The sequence below is a fragment of the Strigops habroptila genome, chromosome 10 (assembly GCF_004027225.2).
Source record: "Strigops habroptila isolate Jane chromosome 10, bStrHab1.2.pri, whole genome shotgun sequence".
NCBI lineage: Eukaryota > Metazoa > Chordata > Aves > Psittaciformes > Psittacidae > Strigops > Strigops habroptila.
Window position 1 is genome coordinate 1,575,060 of NC_046359.1, and position 26,624 is coordinate 1,601,683.

General features: G+C 38.4%; 1 protein-coding gene across 4 annotated transcripts in view; it reads right to left on the reverse strand.

Annotated features, from left to right (window-relative positions):
* SNX9 (sorting nexin 9) overlaps positions 1-26,624 on the reverse strand; it is a 97,294-nt gene that overhangs the window by 17,142 nt on the left and 53,528 nt on the right. For 3 of the 4 annotated variants that reach the window (XM_030498869.1, XM_030498870.1, XM_030498867.1), the window contains exons 3-11: positions 24,439-24,513; positions 23,427-23,549; positions 9,125-9,308; positions 8,196-8,349; positions 6,687-6,771; positions 5,729-5,854; positions 5,312-5,429; positions 2,366-2,496; positions 822-925 (exon numbers count right to left, since the gene is read on the reverse strand). In XM_030498869.1, coding sequence (XP_030354729.1) covers positions 822-925; positions 2,366-2,496; positions 5,312-5,429; positions 5,729-5,854; positions 6,687-6,771; positions 8,196-8,349; positions 9,125-9,308; positions 23,427-23,549; positions 24,439-24,513 — 1,100 coding nt within the window. The remainder of the gene's footprint in view (positions 1-821; positions 926-2,365; positions 2,497-5,311; positions 5,430-5,728; positions 5,855-6,686; positions 6,772-8,195; positions 8,350-9,124; positions 9,309-23,426; positions 23,550-24,438; positions 24,514-26,624) is intronic. The other variant, XM_030498868.1, reaches the window with a different exon arrangement.

Genomic DNA, 26,624 nt, shown 5'->3' on the forward strand with positions numbered 1-26,624 from the left:
ATCACTTGGATAAAGCCTACGCTGGGACATTTCCAGGTGTAGGTACGCTACAGCTTTGCTACTACAAGCTTTTCAATCTAGTTTATTCACAGCTTCAGACACAAACCATTATCCAAGTTTCTATGTTCTACAGCAACAAGGAAAGCATGTCATGCATACTACATACCTTATAAGAAAAAAATGACTAAGCCTAAAGGAGTGAAATAAAGGCTGCAGAGTAAATCCAGTCTTTCACTCTATGAAGCCAAAAGGTGTACCATCAAGAGAACTATACATAAAAACTTCCAGATGAATACTCCAAAAATGTTGTAAACTCAATTAAAATGAGATTTGATAATTTAAATTTTTAATAGCTTTCCATGGATTCCAGATATTAGAATCATACTCTATGTGCATTATATACAAGTATTCTACAGAAGCATTGTTCTCCTTGATGGTCTACCTACAGTTATCCTAAGCTACTTAGTAAGTCTAGCACACTTTGGAAGTGTTTACAATTGAAGGATTAAAGATCAAAATATACTTCCATACCAATATAAAACAACACTCCATAGGACCTGCCAGTACTTTCTCGTCTACTAGTTTTGCATAAATTGTTTTAAGATCAGTATTCAGCCACTGAAGTCAAGAGGCATCACATGGAATTACACCAAGTTTTGGAGGAATTGATATGAAAATCTCACACTCAAACAATTTTTCAGCTCTGCCTTGACAAATACCTCTTCAAATCCACGAATGTATGTGCACGCTTACTATTCTAGTTTTATATTAGCTTGGTATATCCACATGCATAAAGTCCATGCAAAAAGAAACCACCTTACATTTCTACCATGTCCAAGTCAGGAGCTTCTGGTTCCATCGTGGAAAAGATCAGGACTCCCACAGTTTCATCTTTTTCTGCCTTCCGCTTTCCAGTTTTCCACTCCTTGAGGAGGAAAAAACCCCCAAACAAACAAAAAACCCATCAAAGTTTGTCCACCACTGTTCATGCATGTACTTAAGCAGTAAATGAAATGTTGAGAAGTGTTATCCAATAGACCACCCAGAAATTAAAACCCTTTAAATGGAAGTTTCATCAGAGCCAAGATTTCTTAAAGCCTTCACATCTCCTCCTTGTGCACTTTGTTTTCTAGATTCTGGCGTCATCAGACCTTTCTTGTATATTACTGAAATACAGTGTAAGAGCAATTATATTCAAGCTGTCTGTGTAAATGTAATAGCGCTGGTATCAGAAGTTACTTAAGAAAATCATGAGACTATTATGCAATTTTTATCATAAGTTCTTAGTGTTAACAGATAAAGTTAGAAATTTCACACGTATTGCTACATCTATTCTGTTTGTATCAGTTCACAGGTTACATACTAAGAACTGCTGACTAGCTAGCACAATTATTCAACTCTCCACTGGCCATCCAAATAGCACTTTACTAAGATTGCTAGTTATTATGTTATTAAGCCTCTACTTACAGGATCACAGAATAATTCCGGTTGGAAGTGACCTCACGTTTGTAGTCTAACCTCCTAGTCAAAAATGATCATACGTGACCTTAGTTACTCATGGCTTTATCCACCCTGGTCTTAAAATCCTTCAAGGTTCATTTACTTTTTCAGCAAAATCTATGCGAGTTCAGAAGTAAGACTGTTTTGAGGAGAAAGCAGCAGAGTTTCCCTGTTTATTTCCTCATCAACAGATACCAAAATCAGTAACAGAGCTGGAGCTCAGTCATGAAGAAAATGTTATTTACTGTAGGTGAAGATATTAAAACCTCTTTAAAAAAGCATAAGAAAATGCTGGGGGAGGGAGAAGCAGGGGAATAAAAAAAGGTCTGGTTATATCAGGTAAGACTGCAGCATAATGCTATCACAACTTATTCTAGTGAAAATTGTGGGTTGTTTTTTTTGGGGAGAGTAAGGAGGTGGTGTGCTTGTGTGTGTTTTTAAATATAATACAGGATTAGATGCATCCTAGATCTGCTACAAAGTAGCTTCTGTTATGAAGGCAGTATCAGAGGACCACAGTGATTAATAAATCCAACAGAGACAGAGCAGGGCACAGCCTAAAGAGTTGTTATAATTGTTCCTATTCTGCTGGAAGACACAAATGGTCCTTAAGAGACTAGCAACAAAGCTACTTTAAAGAGCACATCCCTGTTGGAATGGCATATAGCATTTCACACAAGCAACTTTATGCCTCATTTTGATCAATCAGCTCAGTTAATAAACCCAGCAGATTTTGGCTCGTCACTACTGCCCACAGGGGGGCAGACACATGGAGGCTACAACGCTGAACTCCCAGTTCAAAGGGGATGGTGAGGGTGGGGAGCAATTCTTCAGTCTTAGTCTGCGTGTGACCTTTATTTCCTACCTTCTCATCTCGGAAATTGAGAAACTGCTGGAAAACTTCACTTTCTGAGACAACGGGATGGCGACACATCCTCGTCATCCAAGCTTGCAGTCTCTCCATGCGCATTTTGATAAATTCCTCTTCAAAGCGCCCTGTTATACATTGAACAATAATTGTTACATTTCTACTCTAGTACTCTCAGCTTTTTTTTTTCCCCTCAATTTAACTTAAAATAGAAGCTGTAATTCATCTGGTGAGTTATTATCCGTTTAATGACTCAGAACTTACAAGAAGGAAATATGCTGACAAATCAGAAGAACCTTAAATTACACTTTATTGATTACTGACCAAGAGTACTCCTCCATTTTAAAATAGCCAGGAAGTATTAAAAAAAAACCATAACACACACACACACATAAATCAATTTTTGGAAAAAAAACCAAACCAAAAACCTAATAAACTTTCAGATAGAAAAGTTAGGTATTCAGATGACCTAAGAGAAGCTAGGCATAGGCTTGAAATGCAGATATTTTTCTGACAGTCTAGTAAATCTTTTGGTCAATTGTCTTTCTCTCTCCCAAAAACGACAGAGAAAATGAAACTACTTACTTTCCAAGTTGTCATGTCCTTGCTAACAAAGCACTGAAATTAGAAATCTCAAAAATATTTGAAACTGGACTGCTCAAATACAAATCACTGATTCAAAAAGCAGCACCTTCCATAAATATATTTCTATATAGGTAAATTAATGTGTTGGGAAAAAACCCTCAAAAAATCTTAGTAAATTTTATGTATAAACCAGTTACAATACATACATGTAAGACTGATTTTTTTGGTAGTGAAGAGATTTTAAACACAAACTATTTTAAAAGTAACTTTTCTTTTTTTTTTAAACCAGTAGTGCATCATCACTGTCTATTCTTAAGAACCTTTTAGCTTTAGCACAAACTGTGCCTTCTTGAGAGTGTTTTCCAATAAAAAAAAATGCATGACATCAGACTTCTTAAGCATACAGTGAATAGGATGTATTTGAAAGGAATGAGAGATTCCTCCAGCACCCCACTCTTCTAATTTCCATAGCAGTGCAAATGACAAACCTTGAACGTGTGTACTCCTTCAATATAACTCTACTCTATAGTTACTATGGCAGCAGCTCCACAAGGTTGAGTATTTTATGTGGGCATTTAGGTGGGTGTTGTTGTTTTTTTTTAATTGCAAATATGGGAACTCTCAAGACTAGTAGGTAAAGAGCCCAACTAGTGAAAAATGAAGTTTGGTTATGGGTGCATTTTATCCATGGTAAAATGCAAATTTTTTACTGCAAATTACCTAGGAAAAAAAAATTTAACCCTTCCATCTCCCCTCAAAAAATCAACTACTGTGGAAGAGACATTCTATAACCTTCAGTAATACTTGTTCCATCTTTACCCCACACTGAAATCTCAACAGCATTCCTGCAAGGAACGCAAAGAAACACAACAGTAATTTGGAAGTTATGTACTGGTCATTAGGCATATCATCATCAGTAAAAGCATGATCTTGAGCAAAGTCAGTCTATGTGTAGAGCCTTGCTTTGCCAAGATCAATGGACAAAAATACTTCTCTAGACAGTCTTCAGAAAGAAGCTTCTTTAGCACAATGAAAGATAAGCACCATCTTTTTCTAGTTTCTCACTCCAGAAAATGAGGCATGCTTTTTTTTATTTTTGGCATGAGGCAAACTATTCTTTCACACAGACTCCAGAAGACAGAAATCCACAAGCAAGGTTTAACTGTGATGCCAAAGTCAAAACTTTAAGATATAGTTACGATGAATTCTAGAGACCCCATCAGGTCTTCTGGTTTCCTTTTAGTCCACATGCATGGTTTAAATAAAAGTATTGGCAAATTCTAAACATGAGGCTAAGGGAAGGAAGTCCCTTCCTCACTTTTCAGTTTCCTTGGCATTTATCCCAGCAACTACATCAATGCTTAGCTTTCTTCAAACACAGCAGAGCTGTGGCATTTCAGTGATGCACGCAGCCATGTGGTTGGCAACGTTCCGGCTTTTGTATGTTTGTTTTAGACTGGTTGTCTTAAAGGCTGTATACAAATCTTGCCAGAAAACACACAAGTGGAAATAGGCAAAAGTAATGCATTTTCCTCATATACAGGTGTCCATTCTTTTCTTCACATGCACTCGGGCATACTGTTGTGTGGCAAGGAAGCCAGAGACTACTGAAAATGCACAATCATTGCCATAATCAATTGCAATGACTGAACTCATGAGCATTTAAAGGGTCCTATCACACTTTTCTTGAAGTCAGAACAGAAGATTTCCATAAGCTTCAGAGAGTTTAGTCAAGCTGAACTGATATCAAACCAGAGCAGAATGTTACACAAATGAAAGATGCTTTTTAAAATCAAGTGTGAAATCAAGCAACAGGAGAAACAGCTGCAACATTTTACTTGTGAGTAAAAAAACCCCAGTTTGTCAGGGTTTTTTACTCACAGGAGCTTTGCTCCAGGAGCTCCTACAAAGTAACACAATCAAATGTAAAAAACACCTCCAAGCCCAAAACCTCACCAAACACCACCCCCCACAAAAAAAGCCCTCAAAAAAACTATTTCTCCAGATAATCAGCAAGTATGGAACGTAGGTATTTATCTCTTCTCTCCAATAATAAATATTCTCTTCTGTAGTAACTAGGGATTTTTCTAGTTTGGTTTTGGTTTTAATTACTTCTGTTTTTAAATCACCGGACTAGATAATTAAACCTGAGTTCTGAAATTATGCTTTTAGTGCTGACATTTTATTATCAGTAGACCATCACAACTCATCATAAACTTTGAATGGTGAAAGGTTGGGGTCTTTTTGATACCTTCTTTAAAAATAATGGGAAAAACAAAGAGTAAGAAATAACTGAACCTTGTCAAAAAGTGATCTCCTTATTTCCCATCCCATGAATTCGCAACTGGGAACAATTACCTGTTACTTGCTTGTCTGGAAGAGAAGGGATTGGAATGGCTAATCCAAATTTAACCAGGAGACGCTCATACAACCAGTCAAAGTGCTTGTATCTGTGGTTGACAGACCGATTAGTGTTCTGCAAGAGAAACGTAACTCTGAACTTGTGACAGGCATTTACAGATAGTGACATGAAACAAGTGTGACCAGAATAGTAAATACATGGAATGTAAATAAGATTTATGATTCAGAGCCTTGAATCTGTAATTACAGAAGAACTTGAAATGACAGAACAAAGTAACTCTTTGGGAGAAAAAACATGGTGACAACCATGACTTACTATTATAACACTGCAACCAAGTCACACTAACTGTATTACTTATATGTAAAAATGACCCACATTTGCAAGACAGAAGATCCTGTTTCAGATACACTTACAGTGCAGGTCAGCTGATATTCAATGTAGCTCTTGAGACCATACATTTTAGAACCTTTTTTGGGATCTGCCACCACGCAATCAAATGTAGAGGTAGGATAAACCCACATTGGGCCATAATCACCAATCTGTAAGAAATTGCAAGTATTTTTAAATATATCAAGTTGTAACACCTGCAAACAAGGAGACAAATACTTTCTCTCTAATCAGTGGAAACTCTCAAGTGAAAATTGAGAGATCGATAGCCAGAAAATTGAGGGGTTTCTTGCAGCCAGAGATGATTGACCACAGTTGTGTTTATCTTCTGTATTTCACATTTCTTCCCAAATAGCAAAGGAGTGGTGAATTCTAAGGTTTTCTACTTGCACTACATTTCACTAGAACAGCATGTATCCAGAAGAGGGTTTTATAGATAAGTTGACCTGACCATCATGACTGAATACTGCAAATCTTTATGAATGTAGTTGCTGTTTATTAGATAGCTAGCTAGATAACCAAAAGACAATGTAATGCATTCGCTTTTCCTCTGAAAAAGGCTTATTTTCATGATCACAAGTAATATAGATCCAGCATGAGGAAAAAAAAAGTTCCAAAAATAGTAATTAAATCAGCACACTTAAAAGAAAGAAGGTTTTAAGACTTTACGCTGAAAAATTCCTCAATGATAAAATGTAGTCTACCGCAACTTCAAAACACTTAAATGGTATGTGATTGGGGTTTTTTTACTACAGTTCTATTTCTAATTATATGTTCAGTATCAGTTTCTTCTGACCCAAATACATATAGCAACCCTGAGGCTGAAAGTTAAATTGGGGAAAAAGGAAAGGGCGGGGAGGACTAAAAAAAGCCCCCGAAACCCCCGAACGCAACAATCCATAAAAAACCCAAAACAAAAACCCCCAAACCTAAAGCAAAACACACCACCCACACACAAAAACTACACACACACCCCCAACTTACAATTATGGGAATTTTCTCTTTGGGTTTTGCTAGCTGCTTTGCCAACAGATACTGCTCCATCCCAGGTTTTGCAAATCCAGGAAATCTAACAATAAAACAAAAGGATACATTTATTCTGTATTTTTCTTCATTTGACATATGCAGAATTACCTGCCATCGCAGGAAAAAAACCCTTAGTATTTCTCAAGTATAGAAAAGAATTGATACGGATTACTTGAACAACCAACAATTTGTCCTGAAAAAGCAAAAGAGTTTTAGGGGCTGACAGCCAGCTTTTATTTGTGTAATACAGCCTCCTTCTTCAAGGCAAAGTAGTTATCTTTGCCCTGCAGCCCATCAGAACAAACGTAACAGGAGGACACAAAAGAACATCTGCCACTCCTCTGCAGTCCACCCACTCTGGAAATGCACACACAGAGACCCTCATGCATGCCACCCTGCCATTTCAGATTATGAGGATTCAATCACTGAAAGGATGACAAACTGCAGATTTATCAAGTGCTTTTAAACATGAGTTATGTTAAATAATTTATCCACCAATTACAGAGAAAAACTACTGTAACGTTCTTAAAGTCTGCATAAAACATTATATAAAAAGCAAACGGCGGTCCTCCTAATTAGGAAGACGCTTAGCCCTTAAAGTACTGCCAAGCTATTACCTGCTTGCACAGACATGAGGAGTAGAGTAGGACTTACTTCACAGACAGATAATGCTCTTAAATAAGGTATGCTTATACTGGTTATACTAAATGGTTTTGCACTATGTCGATGTACGGTTGCAGACCTGGACAAAACGTCCCCTGATGAACAAAATAATGACTAGCCACACAGAGCCAGTTGATTTTAGTTACATACCCAAGGAGACCATTATGCTACAATACTTTTCCACTCTGCTTTCATCCACTTAAAGATTATGAAACAGCAGCTTCTCAGAATAACATAGTTTTAGAGTAAACAAACATTAAGTTGTAACATGAGATAATGCTAGTATAAGCCTGACAATGCTTCATGCTTCTGGAAGATTTTTATTTCTAACTCAAGCTTTCTGTGGCTCAAGAATCAACGTGGGTAACACACGAACACAGGAGAGCAGAATTTTTTCCTATTCCAAGCGACAAAAAAGTGCTCATGAACTCTGGGGCAGCAGCTCTGATCAGTCTCTCTGTACGGACAAGCCATCGATCACCTTTCATTTTCACTAAGCACGCACATAGTGTTAAAGACAGTTAAATTTTAAAGACCAGTAGGTCCAGAAGTTCAGATTTTGTAAAAGTGTCATTTGCCTGTATAATACCTCCTAAAATTACACAGCTTTGTCATGTACTTTCAGGCTTTCATGGATCTGTGGTGTCTGATCACACAGGGAGAATGCCAAACTACAAACTCATCTCCTCTTCTACCCCAAAACTGTAGTATTTACATAGAAGGTTGAATGGCCACACATTTAAACATCTTGAAAAATTCCAATTCTCTTCAATATATACACATTTGCCCTCCATCTTCCATTACTTGTTAAGTGGTAACTTCATAGCGGCTGCACGAGAATTTCCACGCTGGACTCCCCCAGCCTCTGATGCGTCAGTCTCCTTGTAACTGAGGTAAGACGGTGAAGCTGATTTTGGGTCATCCCAGTCATCATCCCACTCATCGTCATCAGCAGCTGTTGAAGCACAGGAGAGGGCAGGGGGGTAGGGAAAGGAGAAAGTTAAATATTTTATCTTCAAAAGCAGAAGCAGCTACCTCAGGACTCGTACGCAAATAACCGATGAGGCAAATATATTAAGATCTAGTTCAGCCTTCTGTTTTATGATTCCTCCACAACTACAACCAACTCCTCCACCAATACAACCTGCAAAACACTACACTAGAAATCCACTGGGGGAGAGACGGGAAAAAAAAAAATAAATAAAAAGAAAGAAGAGATGCTGGTATGTTAAGATGAATTCAATAGATGAATTCCATATTCACTGACTCCAGGTTAGCATTCCCCAGCTGTATGTTCTCCTCGTAATTTAGGCTTTTACTACAAAAATGTAGAGAAGCCTTCTGAAAGGCTAGCCACTTCCTAAAATTAAGGATTTAAGAAACTACTTCTTCAAAGGCCCGAGGGCACAAATTCAAAAGTGTTTAAAAGCTCCAGTGATGCAAGCGGAACAACATGCCTCAGAATAGATCACGTATGCACAAGACTTTGGCTTGCCATGTTTCCATACAAATTTGAGAGTTTGAGGTGTCTGTTACTGTGGGTCTGATTTAATTTTATTTAAAAAGCCTATTATTTTAGTGTTCAGTTTACCCACGTGGCAATGTTCTACTAGGAAACTGGTTTTGTTTTTAAAATAAGCCATTTTTCTATAGTTAGGAAAGATTAAGCAATTCTTACCTCTACTGTCCACCTACTCTAATTTATTCAAAAATAAAGAGCATTATTAGTGCACCTGGTCCTTGATATGCCTGTGGATGACCAAACGCTGCTGCCGCCTCCCAGTTATTTGAAGCACTGTTTCTCTGGCTAGCTGCACTTTCAGGTTTTGTTGCCCAGCTGTCAACAGCGTTTCCGTTATCCCAGTTCCCAGACTTCCCAACGTTCCAGCTGGACCAAGGATCATTGTCATTGTTTGCCTACATTGTATAAAGACAAAAGTAAAGAAGAAACTGCTGAAGAAATGAGCGAAGACCACATACTTCCTGAAGTCTGATTTCCTGCTGATAGAACATGAGTTTGCATTCAGCACTTGTTTGATTTAGGAGCAGCTGCCAAATCTTACATTCCCAGCCACACAACTCTTAAATACAGTACGCACCTAGATGAACTGATCAGCTTTCCAGCAATGTGACATCAATGCATACTAATAAGCGTGTTACACCTCCTCAGGGAAATTAAACTATTTCTTCCAACAGTGCTAGGAAAAGCTCTTACTCATGGTTATTATTTTACACCAACACCATAAGCATGGTGCATATGAACTATTAATTACATAAAGCCATGGACTAATTAAGCACATTAAAAAAAAAAAAAACCCTCAAAAATCAAGGATTACTTTTTTCCAAATGCTTATTTTATCAAACTCAGATTAGTGGCTACACTAAAAGCAAATCATAAATTGCCCACCCACACCATCACTCTTGTTGTGACAGTTAGGGCCAGCAACCTGCTCAGCTTCCCTGTCAGAGCTTAACGCACTCACAGTGAAGACGAGGGAAGGAAGCAAACATCTGCCAAGGAACAGTCTGGCATCTCCCTGTAGACCTACTCTCTCAGCATAAGCTTCTGGTGAAGGTAATCACACATACCCTTCTCCTGATGCTGTTGTGGAGGTGGAAACCTCAGTGCAAGACTGTAGAGCAGACATATGTCTAACTACTGCATCAATTTGTCGAGTTCATCTGTCAGTAAGTTGGATTAATAGCTTAGCATGCTCCTCAGATCCTTGATTTTAACACTACACTTTGAAAAAGAATTGACTACTTAAGTGCAGTCTGCTCCAGACTGAGTGCAGAGACTAAGAAAAACTGCACACAAATCAAAACCCACACACCCAAAGCATAGGAGGAAGAGGAGGAGAAGGGGAAGGAAGGCAAAACAAAGCCTACAAAGCTTGCCGTGTTCAGTAGAGGGAAAAACTGGGTTTTTTAAAGGAAAGTCTCAAAACCTACAGAAGCCAGTGCATAGTTTTAAATCATGAAACATCATATAAAAAAAGAGATACCAAATATAAATTAATTTCTATTAAACTAGAACATGCACATGAATCTTGGAACATACGCCAGTACAGAAAATTTAATAAAATTCTCACTAAAAAACAAATTATTCTCCGAAAAAAGTGTTCAATAAGTTTGTTTCTTAAACAAAAAAGGTACAGCTACTCCACGTTCAATTCTTCTCCACTAAAAAGCCTCTCCTCTCATTTCAACTTTGAGATACTATTTTGGACTAAGAGCTCTTGCTTTGGTTTTTCTTACAATGAAATTATTTGACAGATTTTACAGAGACTATCAAACCTTTAAGACTTGAAAATGCTGTTGATATCATATAACACCTGTTCTTTAGGTCCAGAATCCCCAGGATCTGGAAATTAAGACCAAGCCCCCAAGCTGGGGGGAAATCACCATTGAGAAGACTCACAACAGTCAGTGGGTCTCTTGGAATTGATGGAGTGAGAGACATTATGAGGACAGCTTCTATACTGATAGTTTGGGAGACTTTTTTTATTTCTTTTTATTTTTTAAGATGAAACTGATGCAAGAACAAACACTACTCCCTAAGGGAGTAATATCATTGATGTCTACCTAATTCTTGGACAGTACTACACTCTCAGTGTACAAAGAAGTTGCTGGTAGTTTATCCCAGCCTGCTCTTCCTATGATGTTCACCAGTTAAGAGTTCTGTAAAGAGGAATAACCATGCAAAGATAATAAACTCTGACTGACGGCATGCTAAATTAAAACAGATACACTGGAGCCCAACTACATGGAACAGCATCCCTTGCTCCTAACATAGCTTAGAGCACCTAGAGAAGAATAGTTTGCATAATATTCATTTGCCTGTACTTCTGCAATGTATGTTGTGCTGATCACTGGCAAGTGAAACATGAGAAGTGGGATGATTGCTAAAAGGCTGAGCAAAGTTTTCCTCTTTACGAACTACAGTTCTTGTGAAATCTGGTACATGGGTGGGTGGCAAAGAAACCCTAAGATCTCCTGCAAAACAAGGGGGAGGCAGTAATATTAATACTGGGTACGCTATTAAAGAATGACAAGAGCCATCATCAAAGTTACAGACAACTGCTGACGTACGCTAAATTCTGTAGCAAGGGAAAATGGATTACTTGAATTGCCCTCTCAGATGCCTTATCTCTATCTATGTATAAAGAAGCACTATTCAAATCAGAAAATTTTACTTCTGAGGTGTCCAAGAAAGCTCTGGGGTAAACTCTTGCCCCTAGGTATATCACCCATATGCTGCAAAAAGGGTGGGATACATTATTCCCACTCAGCTCCTTTCAGCCAAAGGGTCCACATTTCTTTCTGAAGCACTGGAGAAGAGGTTAGGAGGTGAATTAGGAATGTGCATATAGACAACACCCCTCAAAGAGCATTTACAGGTCCCCTTTCATAGAATCAACTAGGTCCAACCAATCTTTGTTCAAACATTCACCTACCTGCATACACACTGTGGACACATCTAAGCGGTAGCAGATGTGGAGAAGGGTTCAGGAACCAGGCCTGCCATCCTTAAGGTCCATAGCACGGTGGAGGACCAAGTAAAGACACAGCATTTATTAAAATGGTAACCTCAACTCCAGTCAGGAGTTCCATGAATCTCAGCAGCTGACAGATTCCAAACAAGAAGCCATTCATGTGGCTTAGCTTGGGTTGAACGAACTCTAATTAAGCCAGCAAGTATTTTGTAAGTGATTAAATTGCATGTTCTCTCACCTTTAGTTTTCCATAACTGAAGTTGATAATCCTCTGATCTCCCTCTAATCAGCACCAAAAAAAAAGTCCTTGCAAGAAGCTGCTATTATTTAGTCAACATGACTTGATACAGCACACCCAATATCCAAGTATGAAAGCAATCTCAGAGCAAACACACCAAAATGCATGCCACACCACACATAATTAAGAAACTAATCAGCCTTCAAATGAAACATTGCACCTCTTCGCTCCTTCAGGTAATATCAAACCAATACACTGAGATTAAATTAAAGGATAAACTCCTTAAAGGCAGTTGATTTTCCTTTTTGTAGACTACTATAGACTTGCTCGCTCTTACTGATCTAGAAGGCGGCTATTTGGGGAACAGACAACAGAGGGAACACATTACTAAATATTTTAGAAGTCTTCCATTAAGGGCAGATTCAAACTCACTATAGAAACAGATCATTACTAGTGGGGGACTGGGGGAGTAGAAGTCTAGTATTTTTATAAAGATCTAATAATAGTTGAATGAGGGAAAAAAATCCACCACGATAGGAAAATCCTCAGCTTGGGGGTGGAACATCAGTATCTTTACCAAATAAATATAATGAATCACATAGGAAGAAATTATATCTTTGCTGTTTTCCAGAGAATACAGAGTTATAGGCAGTAAAGCTAAGGTAAGTCAATGAGGTGTCTCTCTGCCCTGACTAAAAATCTTTTATTGACCTCTTAGCCAAGTAAGTTGTTTCTGGCAGACTCCTTCCTCATATTAATGGATGCTCCTGATGGAGGCATAGATCCATTTCTACTCCTGAGGGACAAAAGCCAAAACAAACATGATGTTCAAATGCTAAAATTAAGTTGAGCACCTAAAAAGACCTAGGTAACTGTGCCATGAAAAATTAAGACCTCCAACTGCAAGAAATACACCTTGAAAACTACTCTTACAGACAGAAGCTGTGCTGAAGCAGAAAGTAGAGAAAGTAAGTCTGATTAGATCAAGGGAAGCCCAGGACAGCCAAATCCGCAGTGAAAAGTGTTACACTTTTGAAGAGGGATTGAGAAAACACAGACAGCACAGAGAAATGCCAGAAAATACACGAAAAGTCATGGTGGCTCAGCTGAATAGCCCACAGGAATGAACATACCTCTCCAGTTTTACTGTTGCCTTAGTTACCTGCACAGAGACAAAGCCTTAGGCATTGCACTAAATTACACTCAGGCATTACACTAAATTCAAGTTCTTTGCAGAACAGCCTTTGAATAGATATATTTAAAAAATTAAGTAAATATAGAACAGTCACCTAAAAATCAAGCTGTTTTCCACCAGGAAGAAATGTGAAGGGCTAAAAGCCTGCTCTGCAGCAATCACAGAACTGCAGTCACTGTGATGTATTTACCATAGAACAAGTGTGCACATTAGCAGATGAAGTAGCTGCCATGCCCATGATACTTTATGGCCAAGCTTTCTTTCTGGTATATCATTACCTTAGCACTGTGGTCCTGAGCACTTCTTTCACTTTAAGGGAAGGTCCTCTTTTCTACTGTACAACTTAAACATGTTTTCTCCTTAAAGAAATCCTCTAAGAAAAGCAAAAGCAGAGATGGGCTAGACTTTAAGGGATAGCCAACCTTACAGACTCACAGAATAGAATGTTCCTGTGGATAAATACATGAAAGCAACAGGAAAGAGGACCTCCAGAAGCAGCTGGCAAGGGAGCAGTAGCAATGCTATTTAAGGAACCCATTTGTTTCTCAGCTGCTCCTGACATCTTGCTTCCTTCCAGAGGAAACCACCATCTAGAACCTCTACTTCCAGCCCCACTCCCCCCTTCATAAAATAGTCTCTGCAAAGGAGCTAGGCTCTGCCTGCTAACAAACCACATACAGCCAGGGCACACTCACTGGACTCTCCTTGCTTTCAGCACACATAAAACTTAAACCACCGGTGGAAGAACCGCGTTACTTCCACGAAGAGCAGAACAGTTCTTCCATTTTTTCACAGCCAAAGCAGACTAGAGGTGCATTGTTTCTGCACTGTGTAGGCACAGGATTTCCATCTATTAACTCCTGATTCAGCTCAAAAAAACCCCATGTCTGAAATACGAAATTGTCTTTTAGAAAGATACATATTAAGAATATTCCGTGACGGGATGAGGGGAGGGAAATCACATATCTATTGTTACCCTCATGGCTTAAAAATGATTTTTTTTTTAAGTTTGCTTAGTTTCAAGTTTCAGCCATTAAAAAAAAATCTGTATGTATGTTTATGCAGTGGTGCTCTCTCAGGCTTCTGTTTTTACACCTGCACATGTAAATGGCAATCAAGTCACCACTTCATATCCTTGTCTTCTCTTGAGCTGATTTCAATCCCCAATGGTTTCTTCTCAAAACACAGATGAGAAATTTAAAATAGTTTTCCAAGCAGCAGTCACAGCAATGCCAGAAACTGAAGAAAGACTCCCTGCTCCTCTCTGATGTTCTCTAGACATCCTAGTATCAGGCCACAAAGATTAAACAAGGCTTTATCCTTCCTTTTTGTGAAACGCACTCTAATTTTGTCTGGGAACAGGACAGGGATTTCCCTTGTTGCCTTTTTTTTTTTTTTTGGTGGAAGAGTTTAAAGAGCATTAATGGTTAAGGCTTTTCAGCTCACCACTTTCAGTTACAAATGCCTGTGATTCCATCTTAAAAGAAAAAATAAGGAAGGAAACTATATACTGCAGTAAGCCCCCTCCTGTGGTGAAGGGGATCATGCAACACATGTGCCCCATGCCACTCTAACTGTGCAAGCAAGTAGAAACACTCACAGAAGGGCATTATCAAGTATTCTTTATGTAGTCAATGCCAAACTACTAGACCACAAGGCTACCTCATGAAGAAATCAAATGAAAACACAGCTACAAGAAAAAAGAGCATGCAAACACTGTAAATTGTGGAAAATTGATTATTTCAATAGTCAGATTTTGTCTGAGGGCAGGAGTGCAGATAAAGCTGAGGAACGAGCACACTACTGCAGTTTAACAACTTGCTGCTCAAACCTTTGTGTTCCATTGGGACGCCCACAAAAAAACCCAAGACAACTCCATAGTTGGAATTGGTACAATCACTGTCACATGTTGGACAGTTACTTTTTAATACGTCAATGCGATTCATTTCAAAGCAAGCAAGCCATGGTTTCCAGTACTGTACTAACTCACTGTGTGGCACTTCAGTTAAGCAAGCATTGGTCACAAATTCCTGTTACCAGTCTGAACGCAGTATTGAAATTGAAAGGGGGGGAGAGGAGAAGAGTTGCTTTCAAATTACATGTTGGCAAGGAGGATGTTTTAGTGTCATTATCTGCATTATCTATAAGAGGAACTAGAAGTTACTAATCATGAAAGCCAAACTAGCATAAAATACTCTGGGTATTTTTTTCTCCCCCCACTTTTTTTTTTTTAAACTTCTAAACAGTTCTAACCCACCAGTTTTGCTCGTAGTTTTTATGTGTCTTTTGCACTATGCCCTTCTAGACATAACTTATGCACACATACAGGCAACTTTACACTTTATCTTACAAACATACACATTTTTGCAGAGTTAAGGTTTATTAATCAATGAAGTAATAATTTCCAAAATCCATAACCAACTTTAATTGTAACTTCCATGGGGAACCTACCTGCTTATTTTATAAGGTAACTTATCATACTGGTTTAACAAGACAAACTGGACTTAACCAAACATGAGTGAGTCACATTTCCCACGATAATACTTCTACTTTACTGCACACACAGCAAAGTCAGAGAATGGAAATGCTGTTACAGCAACATATTAACATACATGTCAAAATTTCCACATAAGTAGAACAGTGTACTCTTAAGACCACTGTATTTATTTTCTTCAATCTTAACATTTATTGCTCCTCATAGCAGTTCAGAGTGGGGGGAAGTTCTGGTATGCAAATTTAAAAATGAATTTGCCTTTCCAGCACTAAGTTGCAAAGAGTGGAAAAGATACAACATAAAGCTTTAGGAATAGCTTCTTTAGTGTCCTCCTTATGCACGTTCAACAACTGACATCTACGCAGCAGCCCCAGCTTCTGCACACCAAACTACATGCTTCCACTATTTATTCACCCTGCCTTTGCACAAGTCACACAGTTTTCTGAAGGGAAAGGGTTTTCTACACACAAGACAGTTCATTTATTTTCATATCCTTCAACAACTGTGTAGTAGTTTCTCTTTTACTGAAACTATCCTGAGAGATTTCACATTTACCACTGGATAAAACAATACAAACACGAGAGGGTTATGCTGGTTGCTTCCCGTGCCTACTCATGAAGCCTTACAGCTCTGCCCACAACATAGCTGAAGACATGAAACACGGATTCACTAAGATCACACTGGAATTAACTGACAAATCTGCAATTCACAAAAAACAAACTCTCAGGATACTTATTTTATCCAGAAGTAGGAAGAGCTGTACAGTCATCTTCATACAAAAGTAACCTTGGCAGTGGCTAGAGAATCAGCGTCAAGAAAAGGGAACAAACTCCTCTACAAACGCAACTTATAAAAATAGCTCTTGCAGCTAACCATATCTTAAATACTGTGAAGCCACATCTACAGCTCTTGCGTCAACATAGCTGGTGATACACTTCCATTCTGAAACAGACAGGCAGTACTCCACTTGAGTTTCATGTATACATTTTTAATACTAGTTTTCTATTCCATTATTCTATTCTATTTCTATAGAAAAAAAGGCTAGACTTCAAGCTCTAGAGAGGAAGGAAAGGAGGAAAAAAACATCTGGGCTAAAATAAATAATGTACTGAAATTTATAGCATTTCTATCCTATGTTCAAACATGCATGTTACCCATGTAACTAGTCAGACTACATTATGGCTAACTGTACATACAGTTTGTTTGCAGACCACTAGAGATTTAAAAGTTTTAGCTTCTTAATAAGGAGAAATAGTTTGGGCCAATACAGTTGTAATTTAGATTTAATTTAGATGAAATTTAAGTAACTCTGATAATCACTATTGTTAAAATGGAAAGCTAGTATTTGTTCACAACTTAAAACATTTTAAATGAGATAAATGAAAAACCAGCTCAAGTTGTGGTTTAGAATGGAGAGAGAGAACATTGCTGTTACAACAGCAGTTTCTGAAGCTGGTACACATGCAAAATAAATGCAAGTACACCTGTGACTTGAGAAGCACTAGTCTTGATCCCCAACAATAAAACAGACAAAAAAAATCCCAACAGTTGGAGGATACCACTCAGTATGACTTTTACATTAATGTTTGTATTTCCACACATACTTTTAATTATGAAGGCTCTAAATGCCACCAAGCTAACAACTTCTTAACTGCAATGAGAAACACTACGTAGAAGTGTGAAACAGTATATCCATTGTTGCAACAGCCCCTGTAAGCAACTCAGCATCAAATACTACAAGAGAATAATACATTGCTCATTTTTCATCAGAAATGAGAAAATGTGTTCAGTATATTTCAAGATGTTTATGTGCCATAATTTAGATTCATTTCAGTGCTATTATTGTCAGCATTATTCTAATACCACAAGAGTTTACAGGTAACTAACTAATATATATATAGATATGCAATTCTAACAAACAGAAAAAACATAAGTGCTGATATACTTACTCACTGGTTGTTCCAAATGACAGTCTAAAATTAGCACCATGCATTGCTGCTCAAAGGAACAGCAGATTGACAGAGAAGAAAGATTTCTCATTCCTCTGTCCAAGGGCTAAAAGGTCAAAACAAGTCCCATACAAAAGCCATATAACAGCCTCCATCTTTGACAACTAAATATTACTTAAATTGCATTTTGTGGAATAATTTTTAAGACTTTTCACATTAAACCACACATTTGTGGGCAGATTTAACATTAAATTTTATCTGTTTTTCTGAGTGTAAAAATAGTCACCTTGAGTAATTTTTTTCTCTTGTTTGTGTATAATTAGCTTCATTGCTTCCTCTGATTGTTTTAATCTCCCCGCTATCTTCTATGGGTAGCTCTTTAAAAGAGCAGCTGCAAACTCAACCAAGGCAGGTGTTGCTGGGACACTACTGCTACAAGGAATCAGTTGAGGAAGAGGAAGAGTGCCAAGGGTCATGCAGAATTCTCCTCCTGAGGAAGTACCTCTGTGCCCCTTTTCTACTGTCACTTTATATCTGTGTCAAACCAAAGTAAGGCACACCACCAAAGTGCTGCTGTGGTCATCTTGTCTTTCTCAGTGAAGAAAATGAATCAATAGCAGCTCTTTAATTATCACTTATTAATTACTTTTCAGGAGATTATTTACTGAACAACAATAAAAAACCTTCTTAGAAAGGGACAGGCAGGAAGTAAGGCAGTGTTTGAGCTGATGAGGTTTTCTTAACACCAAAAAGTTACGAATTCCACAGTAGGAAACCAAAAGCCTCTTGTTTGAGGGAAGGATGTAGACAGATGGAAGAAGGTAGTTTTATTTTGAGAGAGAGAGATGCATGTGTAGAAACTGATCTGGGAAAACTGGAATGATTTAGGGTTCTGTATTACATGCAGTACTGCACTGCCATCATTCCCCTAGACCTATTGGGGCACATGAAGATATGCCAGCAAAATTACAATATATAAAGCTAAAAAAAGAAATTTGTTGAAATTTTTTAAAGCCCTCTCAGAAGCACACTGCCATTTGAGATATATTCTCAAACTGATAACCAGTTCAGAACTTTACAAATAAAACTAAGACAGAAAGAGAGTTACAGACCAAGTCTGCATGCAAATATAACTGGTTGTACTGGTTTTGACTGGGAAAGAGCTAACTTTCTTCAAAGTAGCTGGTATGGGGATATGTTTTGCATTTGTGCTGGAAGCAGTGTTGATAACACAGGGATGTTTTACTTGTTGCTGAACAGTGCTTGCACAGTGTCAAGGCCTTCTCTGTTTCTCACTGTGCCCCAGCCAGCAAGCAGATTGAGAGGGTCCACAGCAATACCATATGGCATCATGCTCAGCAGTAAGTGCTAAGGGGAAGAAGGAAGAAGGGGAAATGTTCAGAGTTATGGCATTTGTCTTCCCAAGTAACCATTACATATGACAAAGCCCTGCTTTCCTGGAGATGGCTAAACACCTGCCTGCTGGTGGGAAGTAGCGAGTAAATTCCCTGTTTTGCTTTGCTTGCATGTGTGGCTTTTTACCTGTTAAGCTGTCTTTATCTCAACCCAGAGTTTTCTCACTTTTATTCTTCCAATTCTCCACTCCACTGGGATGGGGGAGAGAAGTGAGTGGCTGGGTGGGGCTGAGCTGTCTACCAGGGTTAAACCACAAGACCGTGGTTTAACTGGTCTCTTAAAAAAGAAAACCAAAAAGCCCCACACTCACACATTTCAACTTGACAGATGTAGCACTGACAGACTATGCAACAATTTGGGTCTTTTTTTTTTTTTTTAACTTACTGTTATAAGAATTAAAACATCTTTTGACTTACTGAAATTGGGGAGCAGGGGTGTTGTGCAATTACATGTATGCTAAGTGACTTCATATTTACAGAAAGTACTTTCTTCAGCACAGCAGTAGCAAGAAAAATCCCAAAACATCCTGTTTATTTAAAATAAAGTGCTTTTATGAAGTCTTGTTGTAATAAACCTCTACACCCTCATGCTACTATAAAATAGAATAGATAGCATAAAAGGTCTGCATTTAGGAATGCAGTTTTTTCTTATTCAATCCACCAGAAAACATCTATGAACATTTTAGTTTCCAGTGCTGTGCCACCTCCAGCATCAATTCTCTTTACATTGACAAATAATCTGCCATTTTATTCTGTTTTATTTAAGATGAAGTGCTTTATATATTGACTTAGTCACTCATTAAAGCACTTGAAAAGAGTAAGTCAATTGCTTGCAACTGTGCATCTGAACACGAATCCCAAGTGCCTGGGCAAAGTCATATTAAACAATGTAATGCAGAGGAATACATCTAGGAGAAGGGTCATACCCACAAAGCAGAAGATTGTACTTGTATAAGCAATGGCTCTAAAATAGGTGTGCAGGGGATGAACAACTCAGTATAACCTTGTGAAGCAATATTACAGGAATCAAAGGGATCTTCCACTGCATCAGGCTTTTCTACACCAGAACAGCACTGTCAACCTGTTTCACATCATCCAATGTACACGTTTGTCCTGGGTTCAGCTACAGCAGTCATTTTTTCTCCTTCTTAGTAGCTGGTGCAGTGCTGTGTTTTTGACTTCCAACCTGGGAACAACGCTGATAACACCGACGGTTTTAGTTGTTGCTAAGTAATGTTTACCCTGACCAAGGACTTTCTCAGTCTCATGCTTTGCCAGGGAGGAGGGGAAGCTGGGAGGAAGCAGACACAGGACACCTGACCCAAACTGGCCAAAGGGGTATTCCATACCACAGCACGTCATGCCCAGTATATAAACTGGGGGGAGCTACCCGGAAGGCCCAGATCGCTGCTGGGGGTGGGCTGGGTATCGGTCAGCGGGTGGTGAGCAATTGTATCCTCTCCCCTTGTTATTTCCCTTATCATTATTGTTATTGGTGGTAGCAGTAGTGGTTTTGTATCATACCTTAGTTACTGGACTGCTCTTATCTCAACCCATGGGAGTTACATTCTTCTGATTCTCCTCCCCACCCCTCCAGGAGCGGGGGGAGGAAGAAGCAGGGGAACAAGCGAGCGGCTGCGTGGTTCCGAGCTACCGGCTGGGCTTAAACCACAACAACATTACAGAAAAGTCATAAGATCAAAGAGACTGCAGAAGAAAGCTTTTCTTCTGAGGGCAGAAAAAGTGTCTTACACCAGATAGAACAAACAGATAGAATTTCTTACTCAAGAGGACAATTAGCCATAGAATTTTGCAAGGAGAAGATACCATGCACTAGAGAGCCCTGTGATCTGGGAGAAAGGCCTAACACCAGAAAGTGGAAGCAGGCTGCTCAGTATACAAATTAAATTCACATTAGCAATAAACCACTGGAAGAAAGTATCAGATCTGTGTCAGAAGCTGAAGAAAGCAGTCTTCAAATCAAGATCTGCAGTTTTTCTAGAAAATATATATCATCAAACAGCAGTTACTGAACTCAGTTAAAGAAAAAACCAAAACAAACCCAAACAAAACAAAAAAACAAACAAACAAAACTCCAACAAATGTGAGAAAATAGAAATAATTTATGACATAAAATCCTGACCATGAAACAGGATGGTTCCTGCTACAAAAACAAAACAAAAACGAAACAAAAACAAACCACCAACGAAAGAAAACAGGAAAACAAGAGACCCAAACACACTAGCCTGAGGAAATTTCCCCCGCATCTTGCATGGCCTTGGCCACATTCAGGTGCATGCTCTCCTCCTCTCTCTCTTCTATTAATGTTAGCAATATAGTTTTACTATAATACACTCTGGTACACTGTTTCTCCTGACTGTCTCACACAGCATTTGAGGGAAAATGGAGAATAGGACGCTTGTAAGAGTAAGGCACTGACACAGAGGAGACAAGCTGTTTGCCTCAAGTTACTTCTTTCCAAAGCTTTTTATGAAGAAACTGCAATTTGTGTGTATCACAGGGCCAGTAAACTGCTGATCCTGTGTAAACTGTAAAGTGACTATATTTTCAAGCTTTTTCCTCCTCTAGAAATGCAACTTCCAAAACTAGGTTGCCATAGTAATTCTCTATCATTTATAATATAATAGATACCTTAATTTTAACCTTCCCCCCTATACAGGCGAGGACTTTTTTCTTCCCTTCTCCAGGCACAAGTACCTTGTGTTAAGCACAGATCAAGCTCTGACAGATACCTCTACTACCATTCAAAATATTCTGTTTATTATCTTAGTAAGTAATTCATCCTAGATCAAATTAAGTCCTATGATTCTCTTCCTTCAAAAAGATGAATTAGCTACTGCAAATATTTCAAGCTTCCCCAAAAGTAAAGTTTAGCCAGAAACTCTGTAGGAGGCAAAATTACATCAAGTGTAACAGACAGAGCAGAAGAAATGAGGTTCCCACGCTACCTTCAAATTACTGCAGGTTTACTGAGAGTAAATGAACCTATAATCAATGTTCTTGCCTCAGTCTGACATGAGAAATTCATGAGGCATTTAAAGAGTTCTGTGTTTAGCCTAAATATTAACTGGGCATCAATAAAAAAAAAATTAGTTATAAACATTGAGACAGAAACTGCTGGGGTCTGGAGTTCTCACTATTTGTGTGATTACAAAAATACATTGTCTGAATAAAAGAAACCACAAATCAAGCACTATACAGTTTATGAACTGTTACATTCACTGTCATACAAAAATGCTCCATGTAGAGTTTTCAAGAGATCTCACTTCGTGACAAAGTCCCCTGGTGAAAGTTACAATTAAGAAAACTTGTAACTGATATTTAACTGACCCACAAACCAGGTGCGTGTCCCCAGCTGCTACAGTAAGTAAAGCATTTACTTTCCAAAACAAAAAGACCTTCACATGCTGATGTTGGAAAAAGCAGATTTTGTACTTCTGTTGACCTGTGGACTTTGAAATGTTTCACTCTTCCTACATGTGCGACATGCAGCAGTCTGTAGACCATAATATACAGCTTGTGTTTAAGATAATGTATGTCCTCCGATTTCTAATCTGAAACTAAATATTTGCTGCTTAACGAACTGACACACCAGGCAAAAAGCTAGGAATGGGGGGGGGGGTGGGTGTGTGTGGGGGTGTGTGTGGAGAAAAGCGTTCTTCCAGCAAAACCAAAATCAACCTCTTCTCCACCAACTGCGGACAACGCGTGAACTTGCTTCATCTTTTTCAATCAAAGAAGCAACCCTCGTTCAAATTCTGGAAAAGATGTATATCCATTCAGTCTGGCTGCTGATGCATAGTCCACTCAATTGTAGTGGACATTTAAAACAAACAAACAAAAACAAACAAAAAAGAAACCCTTAAGCTTTGATTCCTTTAAAAAGTTGGCATACTAACACAAATATCTTGAAAATAAAGTAATTCACTAGCACACTTACTGATGTACAGAGACTGAGGAAGTCACAGATTTAGATGACTGCAGACTGGAAAGAATAAAACTGCTCTATTTCTGATAATGTTAGGAGTACAAAATTTTCCAGCAGTGACAGTGTCTGAACAGTCACACATCATGAATAGTCAACAAAAGTACTCCCTAATGAACACACAATTATTTTAATTAGTACTTTTTATGAGGGTTCACATATATGGTACAGCACAACTAAAGAATGCAAGCACTTAAGTCAACAAAACTTGCCATACTCCACTGAAAAGCCACGAGACATACCTGATTACTGCTTTTTGCAGCAGAGTTGGTCTGAGCTGTATTTGAAGAAAGGGAATCAAAAAAGGCTTGGTCAGCTAATGAGTTACCACAGGTAATTCCATCTTTTGCACCTTCGGTTATAATCTGAAAAAGTAGCAAAATATTTTTCATGCTTCCATTAACCAAATGATGATTTGGGACAGCAACTTTGGAGAACCAAAAGCTAGTAGACCATGAGCTAGGCACCTGAAGACAAATACGGTCATGTGAGCCAGCATCATCTCCTCCTCTCCCCTCACACACACACCTTTTTAATGAACACGGCACTGGTGAAGGAAGGGAGGGACGTGCCACAAGAGGAGGCCGCAGGAATTACAGCCAGAGTCTTCACCCCACTGGCAATCTGCAGGCATATAGACACTGGGCTCTCCAAGAGTGAAATGGATTCCAGTCTTTGCATTGAAACCCCCACTCCATTCCCACCCCCATATTACTCATCTTTGAAACAAAGAGCAGATCAACACACACCAAAGAGACAGCACAGGCCCTCAGGAAAAATATAAACTGAGTAGTCTCTGGATTTAGGAAACTACATCCTGAGCCCCAGAAATAGAATTCCATTCCAGAGATTTATGAGCATGTGGCAAATCAGCCACAGCAACACCAGTGTAAACACGGATTACTCATTTCACTTCCATATCTGTATCTTCAGATAGGAAAACAAAATAATTATTGGACCACGAGGCCCCCGAACCCAGCAGCAGACTAAAATAGCTCATGTTCTGCAGGTCACCAGTATTCACTATAGATAAACTCCTGTTGTATTTCTTGGGAAACAACTAAAAAGCACAGTAGCTTGGATGGCATGTTTGCACTGGTCTCCAAAGCCAGCTACAGCTGCTCAATAAGATTATATAGTCTAAGCTTTAACACTGGAACTTTTATGTTTGAGCAGTACAGTCAGATCAGCGAACCAGAGGATAGCCTTTTCAGTAGTTCTGCTTTCTTCGTGCAGAGCAGTGTAGTCACTTACCTCAACATAATCTGTTGGAACAAGTCCTCTTTCACCTTGGCTGTTTTTTCCTTCTAACCAGCCTCCACCAACATCCTAGAAGAAGTAATAATATAGAAATAATTTTGCTAGACAGATCCCACAGCATGCTTTAAACAGCTCAGGAGGAAGCACTGCCTTGCTGTCAAATGCAATGTTCAAAATACAGTTACAACTGCATGACCAAAAACAAATTCACTTAAATCTGCTGAAACAGCAGATACTTATTTATATAGAACACAGACTGTTCTTGCTTCACACAGCTACTGTTGACTTTACATTTAACAAACATAAGGGTGGAAAAAGGTTGATTTTCAGCACTTCATGAAACCAGTCAATTGTCTGGACACAGATTGCATCAAAACACAGCTACTAGCATGCCAATTCCAAAGCATTACTTTTAATCAACAGATTATAAGGAAACAAGACCCAAAGAATTAAGCTATTGATAATATCTGTAAAATCTCTGCTTCACTTAGTGAAGATGCAGAGGTGTGTGGTGAATGAGAGCTATAACCCACAAAAATATTAAGGAGAATCTCAAGATTGAGAGGCACATGCCATGCAAGATCTGGAGACACTCTAGTTTACACTGAATTTCAGAGGCAGATCTCACGCTATTAGTTTGGAAAGAACCAAGACAGCCCACCTTTGATCTCAGTGGGACATCCTGTTATTTGGCTGTTGTTGGTTTTTTTTTTTTAAACAAATATTCTACATACACTAGCAGTTCAGCAAAGTCAATTCCAGGACAACTTTATCAGCAATAAGCCTGTTCTGTTTTAAATCAAGCTGTTCCTTAAACACATTGTTACATGTCAAGCTAACTCACAGCTGAAAATTGGAACCATGTATGCTAGACAGCAATTATGGAATTCCGGGTTTTCTTAATTTGCCTTTTAATAGATGTATTTGTTTATTCATTATCTTGTTCTTGGAAATTTTAGGTAATCCTGCACATAGTAAGGAGAAGCCTGCTTATTTATTCAAGATTTTAAACAGTAAAGATCAATCAGTTATTAAAATAACAAATTAATTTCCTTTTTCTCATGTACCTGAAAGCTTACACTTAAGAACACAAGCAACTAGACACCTCAGATTATAAATTCAACTAGCTTGATTAACTGCAAGAGCAATGACATCTTGAGCCAGAAGTCACATTTGCAGTGCTACACTTCAGAGAGTGATCATCAGTGGACTTTCATCAGTTATGCTATTGCCATCTAAACTTATCACATCAAAGAAGATCAAGAGCAGTTGTGGCAGTCCATCTCACAGGTTCAATCATAGACAGCAAAAACTAGAAGTCTTATTTGCTTTTAAGTAACCTTAACACACAGATGTCTTGTTCAGCAAGAACTAGCTTAAAAGCGGTAAACTATTTCTTTAGTCCTGCTTTTGTGAAACAGCATTGAACTCCCAAACTAACTTAAGATATTACCTCTGCAACAGCATAGCATACTATACAAGAAAGTGCTGGTTCTATTAAATACCTTCTTCAAATATTTAAGGTCAGTGAAACTAAAAATTATCAGGAATATACATGACTAGGCTCTTCAAAGAATTAGTTTATTCTGCAGAACCCATGCTTCCTATACAACCAGATAAATAAAACCTAGCATCAAGATCAGATGGGTTTTGTCTGTATATGTTTTAAAAGGACAGTCTATTCACTCTGCCATATCACTACACAAAAATCAAAATCAGAATCAACTAACACTTACCTTGTTACCAAGGGTAAGAATTATACAAGACAATAAAAGTGCACTCAAATTCAAATTGCACACAAATCAAATGTCAGTGCTCAAAAGTACTATTAATTTATGAAATTAGTATTTTCACCAGTATTTTCACCAGTCCTTCCCTGTACCTTGTCCATATTGCTTTAATAATGAAAGGATGCACAAATTTAGTAACAAATTTTTGTCCTAAGTTCTTTGAATAAACTTGGAATGCTGAAGTTGTTGAATAAGAAACTCAAAACCAAGAAGGGACCTGGCATGTCAGATTTAAATGCAAGTGGCAAGCACCTGGAAGATTACATAGACACAAAATGTGGAACATCAGGCATATAAAAAACTATAACACATTCAGCTATAAAGGCTACCACCATCATTAGCTCCTTCCTCTGCCTTGTCACTCAGCTCTGTTTTGAGGGGAACAAAGCT